We start from the raw sequence: 16672 nt of genomic DNA, 5'->3' as shown, positions 1-16672 counted from the left end.
TCTTTGACTGTCTGTTTTGTGTATGTTGTACTCCTCTCCATGAGAGGTGTCATGGTTTCTCTTTTGGGCATTGCCACCTTCACTGTTTGGGTATGGCAGCTACATTCCTTTTAAATGTGCTCCTGCAATGGGGCGTTTGTTTACATGCACAATTAGGATTAGGGTTTGGAAAGAGCACCTCTTTAGAGCTGCCCTGGCGTCAGTGCATTTACACGTACATGCGAAGGTGCATACTTTCTGGGAAGAAGCAGAAAAATCCAACTCCTTTTTAGTCCAGCTTTTTTCCCCATAGCGCAGCTTGGATGCACTTTCTAGCTAGATTCAAGGCATGCATTGTCTAAATGCCCCGCCTCAAAGGCGACCGCCGGAAACCTGCTTATTTTGACCAGCTGTTTTACCGCAATATGCTTCAATGAAATACTGATGTAATATAGATAATGCTGGTAAGCATGTTATGATTTGAGCATGTTATATTATATAAATTCTGTATTAGAAAAAAATATTTGGCATTTAAACATGCACATGTTCATTTAAATTTGTATGATGTGGAATTTAATTGAGGATGAATTGGATGCTGTGTGCTTTTACTTTTGCAAAAGACTTATATTCTGTGGTTGGAAAGATAAATATTCACTATCTGTCTTTCAGTGGTCAGAAAATCTTACTGCTTTAACTATATGTGAATGGATATTTCATATATGTTGCCTTTTTTTTGAAAATATGGTCATTTTAAAACCAGAGTATATATTTGGCCCTTGTTCATATCCCATTTTCTTACCACCCCCCCCCCCCGCTTTTTTGGCTTTCTTTTCTTGCTTTCTCATTCTTTTTTGTTTTCTAACCTTATGACCATACTTCAAAGACCAAATTTTAAAAAAGAAATGTTAACATTTTCCCTTAACAAAAGGGTATGGACAAAGGCATAGCCACAGAGAGAGCTGAGGATAAAGATTCCTTGCCTAAGGGAAATTCTAGGCCCTTGCCTGAGTTTTCAGCTTTCTTTTTAAAAATAATTTTCTGTCCTTTTCCATTATGAAAAAGTAAAGTATCACATACATATGTTCCTAACAAATTGCTAAATAAAAATTAAACCCACTCTAAATCTTTCAGTGGCTAATAAATCGAAATAATTGACATAATTGAAAATCATTTACATTAAGTAGCATGATGCATATTAGCTTAGTGCTATTAGACCTACCCTAGTGTATTCTTTGGATCTAATCATAAAACACCATGGACCTAATTGTCATAGTTCACTTGAGTATCATTATACTGATATAAGGTTTTTTGACATAGAAAATGATACTGGTGAGATTGAATATCAGCCATCATATGTCAATATATTTAAGAGAGGAAATTAAGTACGGATGTGTCTGTCATGTTAGACTAGGTTATGAGATTTTGCTGTTGTAACTGCAAACATTGGTAGACACAGATTTTAAATATGTTAGACTGGTAAATTTGTTAATTTGCATCATGCTCTTGCTCAGAACTGCTGCCACTATTCAGATGTCATTGTTTAAGGCATGAAACAGGTCACTGCTTCCTCAAGGAGCTATTTTTGTTACACAGTGCTATATGGATAGTGAGGAATATTTCAGTATGTGAAAACTATTGCTGTGTATAAGAACCCAACTATACTGTATTCTGCTTCCTCACAGATGATATAAGGGAGTCAGCAATATGTTGGCTTTCTAAAATAAGTTCTAGAAACACGGCTATACTTGCCATGAACCCTTCACATTCTAGCAAAACTTACATTCCAGTCCCCAAGATAGGGAACACCAAGGAAAGCAAAAGTAAAAGAGGACAGAAACAGGGTCAAAATCCTGAAAGCAGATCACTGGACTATTTCATTGATCTCCTGTGAAAGTGATGTTACAAGCATGTTACAAAAAAGATTTTATTGTATGTTGTGTGAGAAATGACAGGTGTCAAAGCTGGGTTCAGAAAAGGAAGAGTTACTTGGGGTTACATTGCACATATGCATTGGATAATGGAATACATTACAAGTTTGGAGACAAAATCAGCCTGTTCTCTATGGAGTACAGCAAAGCTTTGAGTGTGTAGATCTTGAGAAAGTATGTTTCTCTCTATAAGAACGGGAGTGCCACAATATCTGATTGTCCTGATGCTTAACCTTTACATGAACACGAGACCCCTATCAGGAGACAATATAGAGATAGACAATGGTTTCCTGCAGACAAGGAGTTCAAACAAGGCTGCATTTTGTGACTGTATCAGTTTAATTTATATGTGAAACATAATATATATGTGTGGAACCTATCAACATTAGACCAGAAGGTATGAAAATAGGGAAGGAACTCTAACAATTTAAGATCTACAGATGATATATAATTATCTGACTCAAAATGCCCCATTTCTATCCACTTTAGCTTGTTCACCCCAAGTATTGCAATGTTTATATGATCAGTTTCTTGTTTTACTGTGTCTAGGTTTCCCTGAATTATAGTAGAGGCACTAAAATGCTTTATTGAATTAAAAGCTGCAGAATGTTTCTAATGTATAGATTATAAGCTTTGTCACAAGGAGGTCCTGATTTATTTTAATAGCACCTAAGTGAAACATATTTATATTTTGATAATCAAGACTATAATTAATCATAGTGAGTAAAATTAACCAACTGTTGGCTGTATACAATAGAAGGGGGCAGATTTCAAGGGTACAAGTTCAGTGCTGAAGTATTTGTAGTGCAGAGTTAGAACTGTTTTTGTACATTAGGAAGGGTAACCTTGGTCCAAAACACAGTGCAGAAATAATTCAGTTCGTGACCACTGTAACTGCCCTGGCTCAGTGCTAGGGAATTCTGGGAACTGTAGTTTTGTGAGACTTGTAGCCTTCTCTGTCAGAGAGCTCTGGTGCCACAATAAACTACAATTTCTAGTATTTCTGCAGTGTGTTTTGGACCCTTGACATTGCCGCAGACTCTCTTATAAGTATAGCTGCCTTGAGACAGTGTGTTCAAACATTTTTCAAAGTTCATAGATTCAGGTTTTGGAATATACCATAATGTTTTTCTGTGAATGAAACCCTTTCTTCATTTGCAGAAATTAGTTAGATCCATCTCAGGGTACCACTTCTAACTAAAGGCTCATGAAGATTTGTGTGTGGGTAGCGATTTTCGTCAATTTTCTTTCTCCCAGTTCTGACCTCTGTGTCATTTTGGAAGATTCTTCAGTAATCTAAAGCATATTTGGAGGGACATATGTGATGTAAAGAGAAGGGAGAAATGGTAGAATTCACTTCTCATCTTCTATCTATGGTAGCATTCAGTTTCTGGAATTCTGATCCATTACAATGATCCAACAACCTCTAAGACATTTGGAATGTGTATATAAAAATTTAATGTGTGAAGAGGCAGTGAGATTTTCAGCCACAACACAAAGAATAATGAATAGCTAGTACATGCTAGGAGAAAAGATTATAGCATATGTAGAACAATTGTCAGATGACTACATGTTTTGTTATTAGTATGTGGCACTGGTAGATTTTAAAATTACTTCAGAATAAAATGTTTGGTTTTTTAAAATCGATATTTTACAGCATATCACAGTAAATAAGTTACGGTAAACCTTTCCTTTGCTTTCATATTGAACTTATGTCATCCTTGTGATTAATCAGGGGAGAAAAGCTCTGCATAAATTTAATCTTACTCACTGCTATCAAGGGCTTGATATTTAGTGTTTCCTGACATTTATTTTTCTTGACAATTATTTCACTTAATTCCCTCCTCCTAAAAATATGAAAAAAAATACTCTAACTGAAGATCTTGCTGTTTTCTGTAGTTCAGCCAGGAAAAACAGTAGCAAGCTGTCTTCTTCAGAGTCACGTTCCTGGAAGATATTCCAGCAACCTGGATGCTGAAGCACATTCTTAAGAAAAACAAGTTCTATTTAATTTTTTAAAACCCACAGTTTGCTTATTCTTTTATTGATACGAACAATCTTACGCCTCTTATGTAGACTTTTTTGGTATTAGAAACTGAAAAAAATTACATCTATGGAAGATTATATGTGTGTATGAGTATGAGTGTATGTACAGTCAGCCCTCCTTATCCATGGATTTTTTTATCCATGGATTCAAGCATCCACAGCTTGAAATTTTTTTAAAAAAGTATTGCATTTCAAATAGCCAAGTTGATTTTGCCACACCATTGTATTTAATGGGACTTGAGCATCCACAGATTTTGTTATCCACTGGGGTTCCTGGAACCAAACCCCAGTGGATAACAAGGACTTACTGTACTGTATATATTTGTGCATAAATCTAGAAATCTTAGTCAAAACGTGGACCCGAAAAACCTGAGCTGACTTTTCCATGGGTCAGTGTAAGTACTGTATTATACTTTAACTCTTATAAAAAATAGAACCATCCCCTCATAAAACTCAAGACTGTAATCTATTCTGGAAACACTCATACATACCCTTCACTCTCTCATCCATTCAGGTTTCCATGACCAAACAGGGATTTAAACCCTGGTCTCCAGAATCATAGTCTAGCACTCAAACCACTACACCATACTGGCTCTCACTTGATCTGTGACATACTTGAAAAGAAGATTTGGGGGAAAAGAACAATCTCGCGTTAGTCCCACCCCAGGAAACCTATTTATATTTGTCCATGTCTTAAGTAGGAGACCTATTCCTAATGGTCTATAATGTAAGCAATTATAATTTGCAGCCCCTTTCCCCATGCAAACAGATGGCGTATCTACTTAAATCTGAGAAGGTTAAGAGAAATGTTTGGGAGACTTCTCTGAAGATGCCAGCCACAGATGCTGGCGAAACGTCAGAAAGAAACTCTGCTAGAACATGGCCACATAGCCCGAAAAACCCACAAAAAACTTGTGTGTACGTGCAAAGTGGGATCATGATTTTTTTTCCATCACAGTCTCTTGAACTGATGGAATGCCATTTTGTAACTTAACTTATTTTATTTCATGTATATACTATTTTGCCTGGAGGGGATCCAGTAGATCTCATAAAATTTTTGTAAGCCCCTTTGTCTTGGTCAGCTGTTGCAGTGATAGAGTTGAAGCAGAGAAAACAGCCAAGTATAGCCTCATTAGTTTTGTGTTACAATGTTTGAGAAGCAGATTATTTGAATCAGTTAGAGGGAGCAATATTATACAAGTGTGTATAAATCTTATCTGTAGACTGAGCAATTCTTGGCTTTTATCCTGGAACTCCAGGGATAGCCCAAATAGTTACAATTTTATTTACAGAAAATTAATCAAATAAAATACATAGTAACTAGAAAAGACATATGAGATGTTAACTGTGACTGTTTATAAAGCAACAAAAGGGATATCAATAAATAGTGAACTTTTGTTCCATTGAGAAAATAGGAACCCTTCTGACTTTGCTCTATGGTCTTATCTGAAAGTGATTTTAAAGATAGGTTTGTTTACAAATGAATACCGTCTGCTTCATAGAATATTTGACTAACTGCTTAACCATACTTTTAGTGTACAGTCCAGTCTGAATTTTATGTACAGTATAAATTAAAGTTCACCTCTTGCTACATATAAAGGCAAATATATTTTTATTGTTTGGTATTGATGATTTCAAATGTTCTCTGTCTGGGTTCACAACTCACTAGTCTTCATAATCCATTTCTTTTCCTAATCTGAGGGAAAGCTATTAGCAGTGTTGAAATATACGTTCTTGTTCATATCTCTGTCTAAGTATAGAGTTTTCAAAAATTGTATACAACATAATAAAAAGATAATATTTTATGTCATTTTGCAATTGCTGCCTTTTGACCTGTTAGGGAATAAAAATCTGGCTAAACACAATTAATGAATGTTTTCCCCAAGTTTTTACTGGACTGGGACTTTAAAAAAAATAAAAGTAAATGGTTGCTTCCTGGAATCTTAACACTTGAAAGCACATGGTAAAGATGGAAAAAACTGTTTTAAGTCATACTGTCCAGGAATGTGCCAGGAAAAGAGTAGTTATCTGAAAAATGCTTCTGCCAATATATATTGCCATTTTGCAGTGCTGCACAATTAACTGTATTTCCCTTTGCAGAAACTGGCTATGACTTGTCTTACATTTGTTCCTTAATATCCTGCTCAAAATCTCCTATTGTTAACCTGATAAATCAAAATGATAGTTTTTAAAAACTGATGTTGTTTAAAGTTATTTAGGTCCCAGAGATAATTACTTAGTTATATTGATTTTAAGTCTTGTAATTCATGAACAAACATGTATGCTACTTGGCTGCTGTAACAAAACTGTCTGGTTTGAAACTCTGCAACTTTTATGTTTTCTAGCATCATAACCATATAGCTCTTTTTATGAAGAATTGTGTCATTTTAGGTGAGGGAAATGGCAGTTCAAGAGATCTTTGGCTTGGTTCTTCTTTCAAAGAGACAAATTAGAAGGTCTTACTTGATTAATAGTTTCCCCAGTCCTTTAAAAAACAATGTCTGGCTGTCTTGTCCAGTTACCTTAGTTATGGGTTATAAGTATAGGGTTTAACAGGTTAAAATTAAATGTAGGCTTCACTAAGTTTTTTTTTTAAAGACAAATGAAATAACTAATTATGTGGTTATGGCTCTGGACTATTTGGCTTTAGATTGAAATATCTATTTGATGGGATGATTATTTTTTGTTTGTTTGCTTCTAAAATTGATGTGTTAGAGTGGAAAAGTTATTCAGAAACTGTCCTGATGCAACATTGTTCAGTCTGTTAGAAACAATCATATCAGCTGAACAGAACAAATGACAGCTTCCTCTTTCTTACTCTCTCTTTTTGTTTAAAAGGTGACTGGGGAGTAGTGTTTCTTTGGCGCTCTTGTGTTGGGTGTGGAATTATTCCTCCCTGATGTAGGTCAGTTTTGAAAATGTTGGTCATTTCCTTTAAAACAACACTAGTGATGTAACACAACAGAGAAATGTGGGAGTTTGTTCCCATTCCTCATTGTGGTGATGTCAGTCTGTACTAGCACATTACATCCTGTAGCTTTCTGGAAAGGGTGTTTGCCTAAAACCTTGTGAAAAGGAAATGGAAATTGTGCAGGGTATGCTTGCCTGTTTGCCAACTTGTTTCTTACCTTGTGATACACACTTTATTTCCTGCAGAATATATGGTATATTTTAGGCAACAAAACTGAATGAACTGAAGTTAAAGGGAACATTTTTTGTTCAGTTCAACTCAACAAAATATTAATAAATTGCTAGTCATGCCCATATTATGTAGGAAACAAATTTCATTTCTGATGTGACACTAGAGTCTGCTTTCTGATCTCCCTCATATTTTTTACTTGGTACATTAAAGCATTGTTGACTTGCAACATTCAGGCCTACCACCGGGTTGGTAGTATCAGGTAGTTGTCGGTACCTTGAGGTACAAGGAGAATTAACTGCTAGACTTGCATCTGATTCAAAATGCAGCCAACTGCAGCCACTCAAGTCTACAGGTTCTCTTGGTGCTGGAACCTTGTTAGCTGTGGTTAGCATCCTCTATTTTAGTACTATTTTTGTTGACCCTTAGTGCCTCTGCCATCATAGCATCATCTGGAATAGTGCTGAGTTGGGCTCCATATCTATTGCAGGAAGTTAATAGGCAAATGGATGAACCAGGGTCTTTTTGCTGCTGCATTCATATGATTCCATCAATGCAATGGGAGGAGGAGAGTGCTGCTGTTGAAAAATACATTGAGGGAAGATACCACTACCGTAGGGATTTCTGGGAAGAGGTATCATGGGACCCATAAAACTTGACACTGGTGGTGAAACTGATAAATGACTCTTCTGAATATTTGTGATACCATATAGGTTGGTCTAACTTGCTCTTCACTTGGACAGTGAATAGTTGAAGGTTAATTTGGACCTTGTCTTATTATTGCACAGAACCTAGCCTCTTGGAATCCTTCAAATCCTGAATGCCTCCTGCTTGTTGTAAAAGAGCTTGTGCAGCAGTATCACCAGTTCCAATGTGGCAGACTACGTGAGAGTTCTCGTCTCATGTTTGAATATCAAACATTAATTGAGGAACCGCAATATGGAGAGAACATGGAAATTTACGCAGGGAAAAAGAACAACTGGGTATGTGTACTATCATAATAATGCAAGATTTAGGTAGAGAATATTTCCCCATAGTAATTGTAGCTATTGCTCTGGAAAATCCTTTTGTTAGATTTCTAGTTCTTAAAATAAATGTAACACCCCTAACTTGCCCTTCTTTTCTTCACTGCCACTTTTGTTCATCAGCTACATTACCTTACTTGAACCTGATTTCTGGGTAAACAACTAGTTCTGGAACTGTTTTGTGGAGCTAAGGGCCAAACCAGCCCATTCCCTGTAAATTCAAGATAAAAGAAAATAATTAAGATTTTGCCAAGTAAGACATAAACTTTTGTTATCTGATCATAATTATTCTAATACTTAATTTTAGTTTAAAACTTAGCAACTGAAGGTGCCTGTGACAAATCCAACCTTCTCCTGTGGATGGCTGTGTATTACACCTGTGCAGCATTCATCAACCTGGGTGCCTCTCTGTGTATTTGGTCTATATTCCCTATCAGACCTAGGCCAGTATAGCTAACAGGGATAATGAAAATTGTAGTTTCTGAAGTCTGGAATGATCCAGATGGAGACTAGAGTCTTTCAGGGCATTTCTGAAGCAAGTAATAACAAGGTACTGTAAGAATGATCTTGCTGCATCTAAACAATGACATTAGAAGGGAGTACTTTCCATATGTGATTTCATACACTGGGGTGATTGCATTGAGAAAATATAGCCACAACATTTAGTAGGAATTGGCATTTCAGTAATGCTAATATAAATGGATCAGTTTTAGTAATATTAATTTTTCTTTCAGTGTTTGCAGCTATCAGCTGGAAATAAATAGTACAAAGAAGACAAATGCAGCAAATTAGTTTAATCTGTTGCTGCAGAATAATAACCAGTAATGATGAATGCAGCATGGAGATTTCAGCATAGTCTAATCTAGTCATTGGTTCCTATCTGTGTAGCTTTTCAGTAAAATATTCCAGTCCTATAATTTTAACAGACAGTCTTTAAAGTTTTACTTTGTGAACAAAGATTTGCTCAGTTTCAAATTGTGACGGGAGTGTTCGCTTAATTATTAGAAAACCACTACTCTAAGGAGTGATCTTATAAAAGTTTTAGTGTAGAATCCTAATTGCTGCTGTTTCCACACAGGGCTGTTATTTATTATAGGTCTCTATTTGTATTTGTTTACAGACAGGTGAATTCTCAGCTCGGTTCCTTCTAAAATTGCCAGTAGACTTCAGCAACATCCCCACTTACCTCCTCAAGGTAAAGTAAACTATTATAATGATGACTAACATGTTCTGTGGGAGAATCTTAATTGATAAGGCATTCAGTGGTCAAATACTTCCTAATATCTCCAGGAAGAAAACACAGAAATCATAAAAAGAACAACAGAGGCAGCATGAGTTCTAAAAACAGATAATTAATTGTTTAAAAAGTTTAACTGATTTCTTTGTGGCAAAAACTGCAACTACAGTGACATTGGTTTCTTCATAGAATCACAGAATCGTAATAGTGATGATTTCACTAAGTTTATAATATGATTAATCATCAGCCACACCTTAAAATTTTGATTGCTACTCTATTCTGTATTACTGGCTCATCTCTACTACAGTGCTACCTCGGGTTACGAAATTAATTCGTTCCGCGGCGCCGTTCGTAACCCGATACATTTCGCAACCCGAAAAGGCTTTCCGTTAGCGCTGGAAAGCCGCTAGCCGCGCTTCGCATTTGAATTTCGCGCCGAAATGAATTTCGTAACCCGAAAAATCTTTCGTTACCCGGAACAGTTTTTTCCAATCTAACTTTTTCGTACCCCGGAAATTTCGTAACGCGATCAATTCGTATCCCGGGGTACCACTGTACCTACTTTGGCACACCTACTTGTGCAAGAAATGAAGTTAACTTAATTAGCAACAAGAGCAAACTTTCGTTTAAAATTTACAAATGGGCCTTCGGTAGTTTTCAACATGACATTTAATATCCAAATAGACTTAAAATGAGAAAAGTCTGGTTAAGACATTGCAGTTTCGTCAGTAAGTTATCAAGCCAACTGAGGAGGAGGTGCACATAAGAACTTTCCTATGGTTGCTAATATTACTGAACAGGAGCCAAATAAATTATATCTTGTTCAGTTTATTCTTAAGGACTTGAAATACACACACACATGCACACACGCACATACAGAATTTAGATAATTATCAGGCTCCTCCTTGGCAGCTATGAAAAGCAGAATGAAGAATTGGGCTTAATATGAAAGAAGAGAAAAAAATGTAGCCTTTTCCCCTGCATACCTACTCTTATGATGCTTTTTTGTGAGCATGCGTCCTAAATGTGGGAAGAAGAGTGCCTCTGCAGTGGTGGTGTACTGGTTATGGTGCATCAGTTCCAGCGCCTCCTGACTTTTTCATAATGGTCTCTTGGGTTCCCTATGTTGATCTTTTATTTATCCAAGCCTTTAAAATAATTTTCTTTTTAGTCCGACATTTAAAAAAATCAATTTTTATAAATATATTTATTATTTATATTTATTTATTTAGGTATTTATACCCCGCCCTTCAGCCCTAATGGCTCTCAGGGCAGCTTACAATATTATTTTTAATCAGACAGTTCCCTGCCCTCAGGCTTACGATCTAAAAGACATGAAACAAAAGGAGAAGGGAATGGTGGAGGGAAAGGGGATGAGGTCCAGTGGTTCTTCTCTCCCTCTCAGGCCTGGACCAAGGCAGATGGATTAGAGGGAGGGCTCTTTCTTCTTCCAGGCTAGTCCTGATGGAGCTGGACCTGCCTGGTGAACTCCCTCTCAGGCCGGCAGATGGCAGTTATGGAGGGCGGAGTCTCCTTCCTTCAGGCTGGCCCTGATGGAGCTGGACCTGCCTGGTGAACTCCCTCTCAGGCTGGCGGATGACAGTTATGGAGGGCGCAGTCTCTTTCCTTCAGGCTGGCCCTGATGGAGCAGGACCTGCCTGGTGAACTCCCTCTAAGGCCGGCAGATGGCAGTTGTGGAGGGCGGAGTCTCCTTCCTTCAGGCTTAGTATATATATTGAAGTTTTAATTGTGTCCTTATCAGTTTTCATTTCATACACAATTGTTTTATTTAAGTGGCTTCTAAAATCTTCACTCACTGCAGACTAGGAACTATATCTAGGGCTGGACTGTTACAAGAGTGGAAGCCAGCCTAAGGCTGTGTGTGCATGTGCTCAATCTTTCCTCCCCACTCCAGTCCCCTGAGAACCCCACAAATCTGTGAAGGGCTGGAGGATCCTCCAAAGCATGTTTTTGGCATGACAGAAGGTTGTAAGGGGAGGAGCAGAAATCCCAAAGCTAAAATGATTGTCACATTATTGAAAGGCAAACTGGAAGGCATAGATGTCAAAGATACATTATGTCATAAGATTTAGATAATGAAAGGACAAAGAAGTTTTTCTGAAGCCAGCATGATCAGTTTTATTCTGTATGATGTAGATTTTTTGTGCTTAATCTAAGCCCACTGAATTCAGTGTCACATATTTCTGGTTAGACATAAATAGGAATGTGTCATTAAAATGTACCTTCAGAATGAAGGAAATAAACAAGTATTTTAGCCAAAATATTTCTTCAGATTCCTATGAACTCAGTGTGTTAAATGTGATTGCACACTAACTATGGCGCGGTACAGACCTCCCAAAAAGGGAGGCCTTCCGGCACCTGTTTTTCCTCTTCAGGGAAGCCGTAGCCACCAAACTGTGCGGCTTACCTGCAGAGGAAAAAGAGCTTGCAAAAAGTGGGGTTTTTTTACCTGGCAGCGGCGACTTACTGATACCACACAGCGCTTACGTAACAATGGCAGCGCCCCTGTATACAGGATGTCGCCATTGTTACTCCCTCATCACGTGCAAGGGTTATGGGGCGTGTGGGCACTCCGCCCCCAGGCAACCCTAACACGTGACGAGGGCGTCACAAAAGGCCCATCTGTACTGGGCCTATGTTACCAAATGAATGATGTGTGTGGGAGTGAGTATTTTCAGAGGTAAGGTGTATGTTATGGTCCTGAAAAGCTATTGTTCCAAGGCAGAAAGGAGGCTATGAATTAATTTTAAGACACTTTTATATAAGTCCAGGCTACTGTTGCCATCATTGCCTTCCATTTTGTAGATTCTAATTTTTTTATAAATAATAAAACTTTTATTTATATCCCACTTTTCCGTTACAAGGCAATCAAAGCGGCTCACAACATATTAAAATCCTCATTTACAAAATTATGTCCCAAATTCCCCCCCTTAAAACAGGATGAAATATGTACAATTAAAATATCTATTAAAACCACAATTAAAAACACAATAAAAATATAACAGGACAGAGCGGTGGGCTAATCCATGATGTGGGGGGCAGTCATTCTGTGGCCGGGCACTTTATTCAGGAAAAGCCTGCCGGAAGAGCTCCATCTTGACAGCTTTTTTAAAGCTGTCTAAGCTGGCAATTTGACGGATCTCGTCCGGCCGGCCGTTCCATAGTTTGGGAGTAATTGCAGAGAAGGCCCTCTGGGAGGTAGCAGTTAGTCTGGTTTTTAAAAGCTGCAATAGATTCCTCCCAGAGGACCTGAGGGTGCAGGGCAGATTATATGGAAGCAGGCGATCCCTCAAATAGGTTGGACCCAAGCCATGTAGGGCTTTAAAGGTTATAACCAACACCTTGTACTGTGCCCAGAAACTAATAGGCAGCCAGTGAAGAGATTTTAAGATGGGTGTAATTCAGTCACTCCTAGTTTTTCCAGCGACCAGCCTGGCTGCCATATTTTGCACTAGTTGAAGTTTCCGAACTAGGCACAAGGGTAGCCCCATGTAGAGCGCGTTACAGAAATCAAGTCGTGAGGTTACCAGTGAATGTACAACGGTTTCTAGGTCCTTTACTTCCAGGAAAGGGCGCAGCTGGCATATCAGCCGAAGCTGATAGCAGGCACTCCTGATTGTCGCATTCACCTGATTTCTCATGTGAAGCGACAGGTCTAGGAGCACCCCCAGACTGCGAACACAGTCCTTTGTGGAGAGTGTGACCCCATCTAGGACTGGGCAAAAGAATTTGATGTGGGCTTAAGAAAAGAGTTTTATTACATTATTCATTTACAATATTTAGGATCCAACAATGTAAAGGACTTTGGAAAATGTGTGCTTTTCCTGTTCTATTGCTTCTGAATTCTATTTATAAAATAAGAACTATTGTAATTGCCGAGAAGTGATTGGAACCATGCTGTCTATATCCAGCCCAAAGGAATATATGTTCCCTTATCAAATAAGTTATGCTTTCATGATTGTTTGAAATGAATACCCAGAAGTGCAATAAAATTTTAAGATTTTTTTCTGCCTGAAATTAAATACATGATTTACTATTTGATTTACTGTAACTGTTAAATAACTGAGGCTTTATATATATTGACTATTTTAAGAGTCACCACTTTAATACCTTGCAACATTATTGCCAAAGAACCATTTCCTCTTTGGTTTGGTTTATGGCAAGTTGAAATCTGTAAGTTGACATTCACTGGTTTGGATCAGCTCCTAGAAGCTTTTAAATCTGTTTCCTGTGACATCCAACAATCCTTGACAAAAGTTAGTGAGATGGGAAAGAGCTAGTGAGATGTGTTAGGGTCAGTTAGGATTTATATGTTTAAAAAAGTAACCTTTAACTTAGGTTGAGCTTTTGTTTAATAAATTATTTTGTTCCCAGTTGCCTTTAGGAATGTGACAGTAATGTTATTAGAGTGGTTGAATTCAGATGCACACAGTGTCTTTGGTGGTAGGATCAAAGTGTTGAGATTATAAGAATAAAGTCATATAGGAACCACAGAGATAAGAAAAGGCCTCCACATTTGTAGGCAGTGGTAGCACAGAAGGATGTCTTTACAGAGATCCATTTTCGAAAAGCCATTGTTTGGATGGCTGGAGAAGCAATCCACACACATGGGTGCCTCTTCCTCAAAATCAAAAGAAGTATTGTCATCAAAGAAATGTAATACCTTTTGCAACTGGGACAATATTTTTGTGGAGGCAGGTGTTCATGTGTTTAGACTGCTCTTTCAGTCATCCAAGAATGATCATTCCTGTAGTGCTCTAAGACTAGTCCTTCATATTGTAAATGTCTAACCTATTAGTACTGGACACCTGTGGTATTAATACTGTGAGGCACCACAGAAGTCAAGAGTCTTTGTAATAGAATATCTTGAGAGCATGAATTCAACAGTACAGAATAAGACTTACTGCTTGGCCCAGGTATAATGGAAAAATATTAATTCATTTGGATTTTGGGTTTTTATTTTATTAAAATTGATTTTTATGAAAGGGAATATTAGCTACACCAGAACAAATATATATCTGATTGATAAATATGAAGAAATAGATGGAAGTCTGTTGATCTTAAACATGTTTATCTGTTTAAACATAACTATAGGCAGAGTGCACTTATCATTTGAGATAATAGGCTTTTGTTTTTTTATCTCATGTGTGGTCTGGCTATATATCTATATAATGCTTTGATCCAGATAAGAAAGAAGATAGTGCTTCCATTAAGTAATGATCTGTAATTATTTTATAGCTGTTGCATTCCTGTCTAATAATACAATGTTTATATTGCTTCTGTACAGAACTGACACAAATTGCAGGTTCTGACAAAGATAGTAAACCTGATGAAGGTATTATGATGCTGCTTGTTTACAACTGCTCCTGTCTGATAAATAGAGGTTATGAATGTATGATTTAGTACATTTGCCATTTTAGCAGAACATTAAAATGCTTTTTTACTGTATTACAGCAAATATTTTGATTGTGTAATTGGCAAATCATACGCTGCATCCACACTGCAAAAATAATCAAGTTTGGCTCCATTTTAACTGCCATGGCTCAGTGCTGTGGAATTTTGGGAACTGTAGTTTTGTGAGACATGTAGCCACCTCTGTCAGAGAGTTCTGGTGCCACAACAAACTATAATTCTCAGTATCCCATAGCATTGAGCCATGGCAGTTAAACTGGTGTCAAACTGGATTATTTCTACAGTTCAGATGCAGCTTGAGTTCACTATAGTCTTTATATAGATACCCAAATCAACCTGTCCTAATGCAGATCCAGGAGATACTTACAAGAGCTCGCCATTTGTGGTTTTGGATGAGCCAGTTCTAGGTCTAAACAAGAACTTTAGAAATCTTATACTTCTATCATTTTGCAAGAACTAATGTTCTTAAGAAAGTTGATGCAAACAACCTAATAATTTTTATGATATAAGAAGGTGGAACAACCTATCAACTGACTATAGTTACTGATAACATCTACTTTTGAATGTGTGCCATGAGGCTTGGTAAGAAAAGAATTATAGCAAGTTTCTGAGAGAATCATGTCTGAATGATGTTTCTCTGCAGTATATTAACAGAACTTCATCTTCCTAAAGGTCCATGAGTTGTCACATTTTGCTGCTTATGTACAAGAGAAAGTTGTTGTTTATAGTGAGATGGGGTCTATGAGTGTAGTCCTCAAGAGGTTAAGATACTTCCAAAGCCTATGTTTTCTAATTAAAATGGAAGACCCTTGAATTATGGAACCATTCTGCAAAGAAATTAGTATACTGAATCATATACCCATTTCCAAACAAAGGTTAAGTATAAATACAAAATAATGTCAGGAATTACTGACCATCAGTGTCCACCTCTTAAGCTGCTATTTTTTGATTGGTTGTATATCTGCATTGCCATTTTATTCTTGATGAGACTCAGTCACTGTCAGCTCTCTCAAGAAGACCCTTAGATATGAAAGTTTGCGAACTCTGTGTTTCTAATAATGGCAAGGTCGTACATTCAATGTTGTACAAGCTAAGTGTTGTTGATTTTTATTTTTATTTTGGTGTACATTCACATTCACGATATTTAAAGAAGTGCATAGGCCAACAAACAAACAAACTCACAACAGATAGAGGGAATTTAAGTCTACCATTTGCAATCTATCTTCCAAGATAGTGATGGAGCTAGAACTAACCACTGCATTGAATACAACATCATATTGCTTAAACAAGGTCTTTGTTAAGAGCACTGTTCTGGCATTTTGGCAGCTGGAGTGAACATGAAAACACAACATGTTAAGATGAAAGTTTTTTGTTTAGTGAGTGAATAGGTATGTTTCATTTCAGAGTTCTAATGCAGAGTGTTCAGTTATCTGCCAAGGAAATATATATAAAGTGCTATTTTAAGAACACAGAAGAAACACAAAATTTGTAATTTGTATAAGAGCTTTGCTTTTGCATTCCTGAGATGAAAAAAGCTAAGGCATCTTTTTTGCCCCCTGGATGCTAAGAATAAAGATTTGTTTGAGAAAGCTAAATTACAGGTGACATGGGTAAAGATAGTGAAGTGAAAGTTAAGCAAGAATTAATAGCTGAGGTTTGCGTGTCTCCTAGTGTGTTGTTAGGAAAGTTTTAATGGATGTGGGGGAAGGGAGGAAGGAAGAGAAAGAGAAGTATGGTAACAGCTTAGAGGAATATTGAAAGCTATTCTGTCACCAAGAAGAAATAAATTTTAAAAAACAAGTTTTCTATACTGGCCTTGCTGTTGCTACTCTTCCCACCCCTCAAATTTACTGATATGTTCTTCAGTCAAATAAATATGCCTTCT

At 37.2% G+C, this 16672-nt stretch overlaps 1 protein-coding gene across 3 annotated transcripts in view; it reads left to right on the top strand.

Annotated features, from left to right (window-relative positions):
- The window catches only part of LOC149310706 (BRISC and BRCA1-A complex member 2), a 165281-nt gene that overhangs the window by 24319 nt on the left and 124290 nt on the right, over positions 1-16672 (top strand). For all 3 annotated transcript variants that reach the window (XM_089529561.1, XM_089529562.1, XM_089529563.1), the window contains 2 exons: positions 7881-8075; positions 9238-9312. In XM_089529561.1, coding sequence (XP_089385687.1) covers positions 7881-8075; positions 9238-9312 — 270 coding nt within the window. The remainder of the gene's footprint in view (positions 1-7880; positions 8076-9237; positions 9313-16672) is intronic.

The sequence above is a fragment of the Sceloporus occidentalis genome, unplaced genomic scaffold (assembly GCF_023333645.1).
Source record: "Sceloporus occidentalis isolate IW3139 unplaced genomic scaffold, rSceOcc1.0.p SCAF_6, whole genome shotgun sequence".
Taxonomy (NCBI): domain Eukaryota; kingdom Metazoa; phylum Chordata; class Lepidosauria; order Squamata; family Phrynosomatidae; genus Sceloporus; species Sceloporus occidentalis.
Note: the sequence above shows the minus strand (reverse complement) of the source record. Positions and strands in the feature narration are given on the sequence as shown.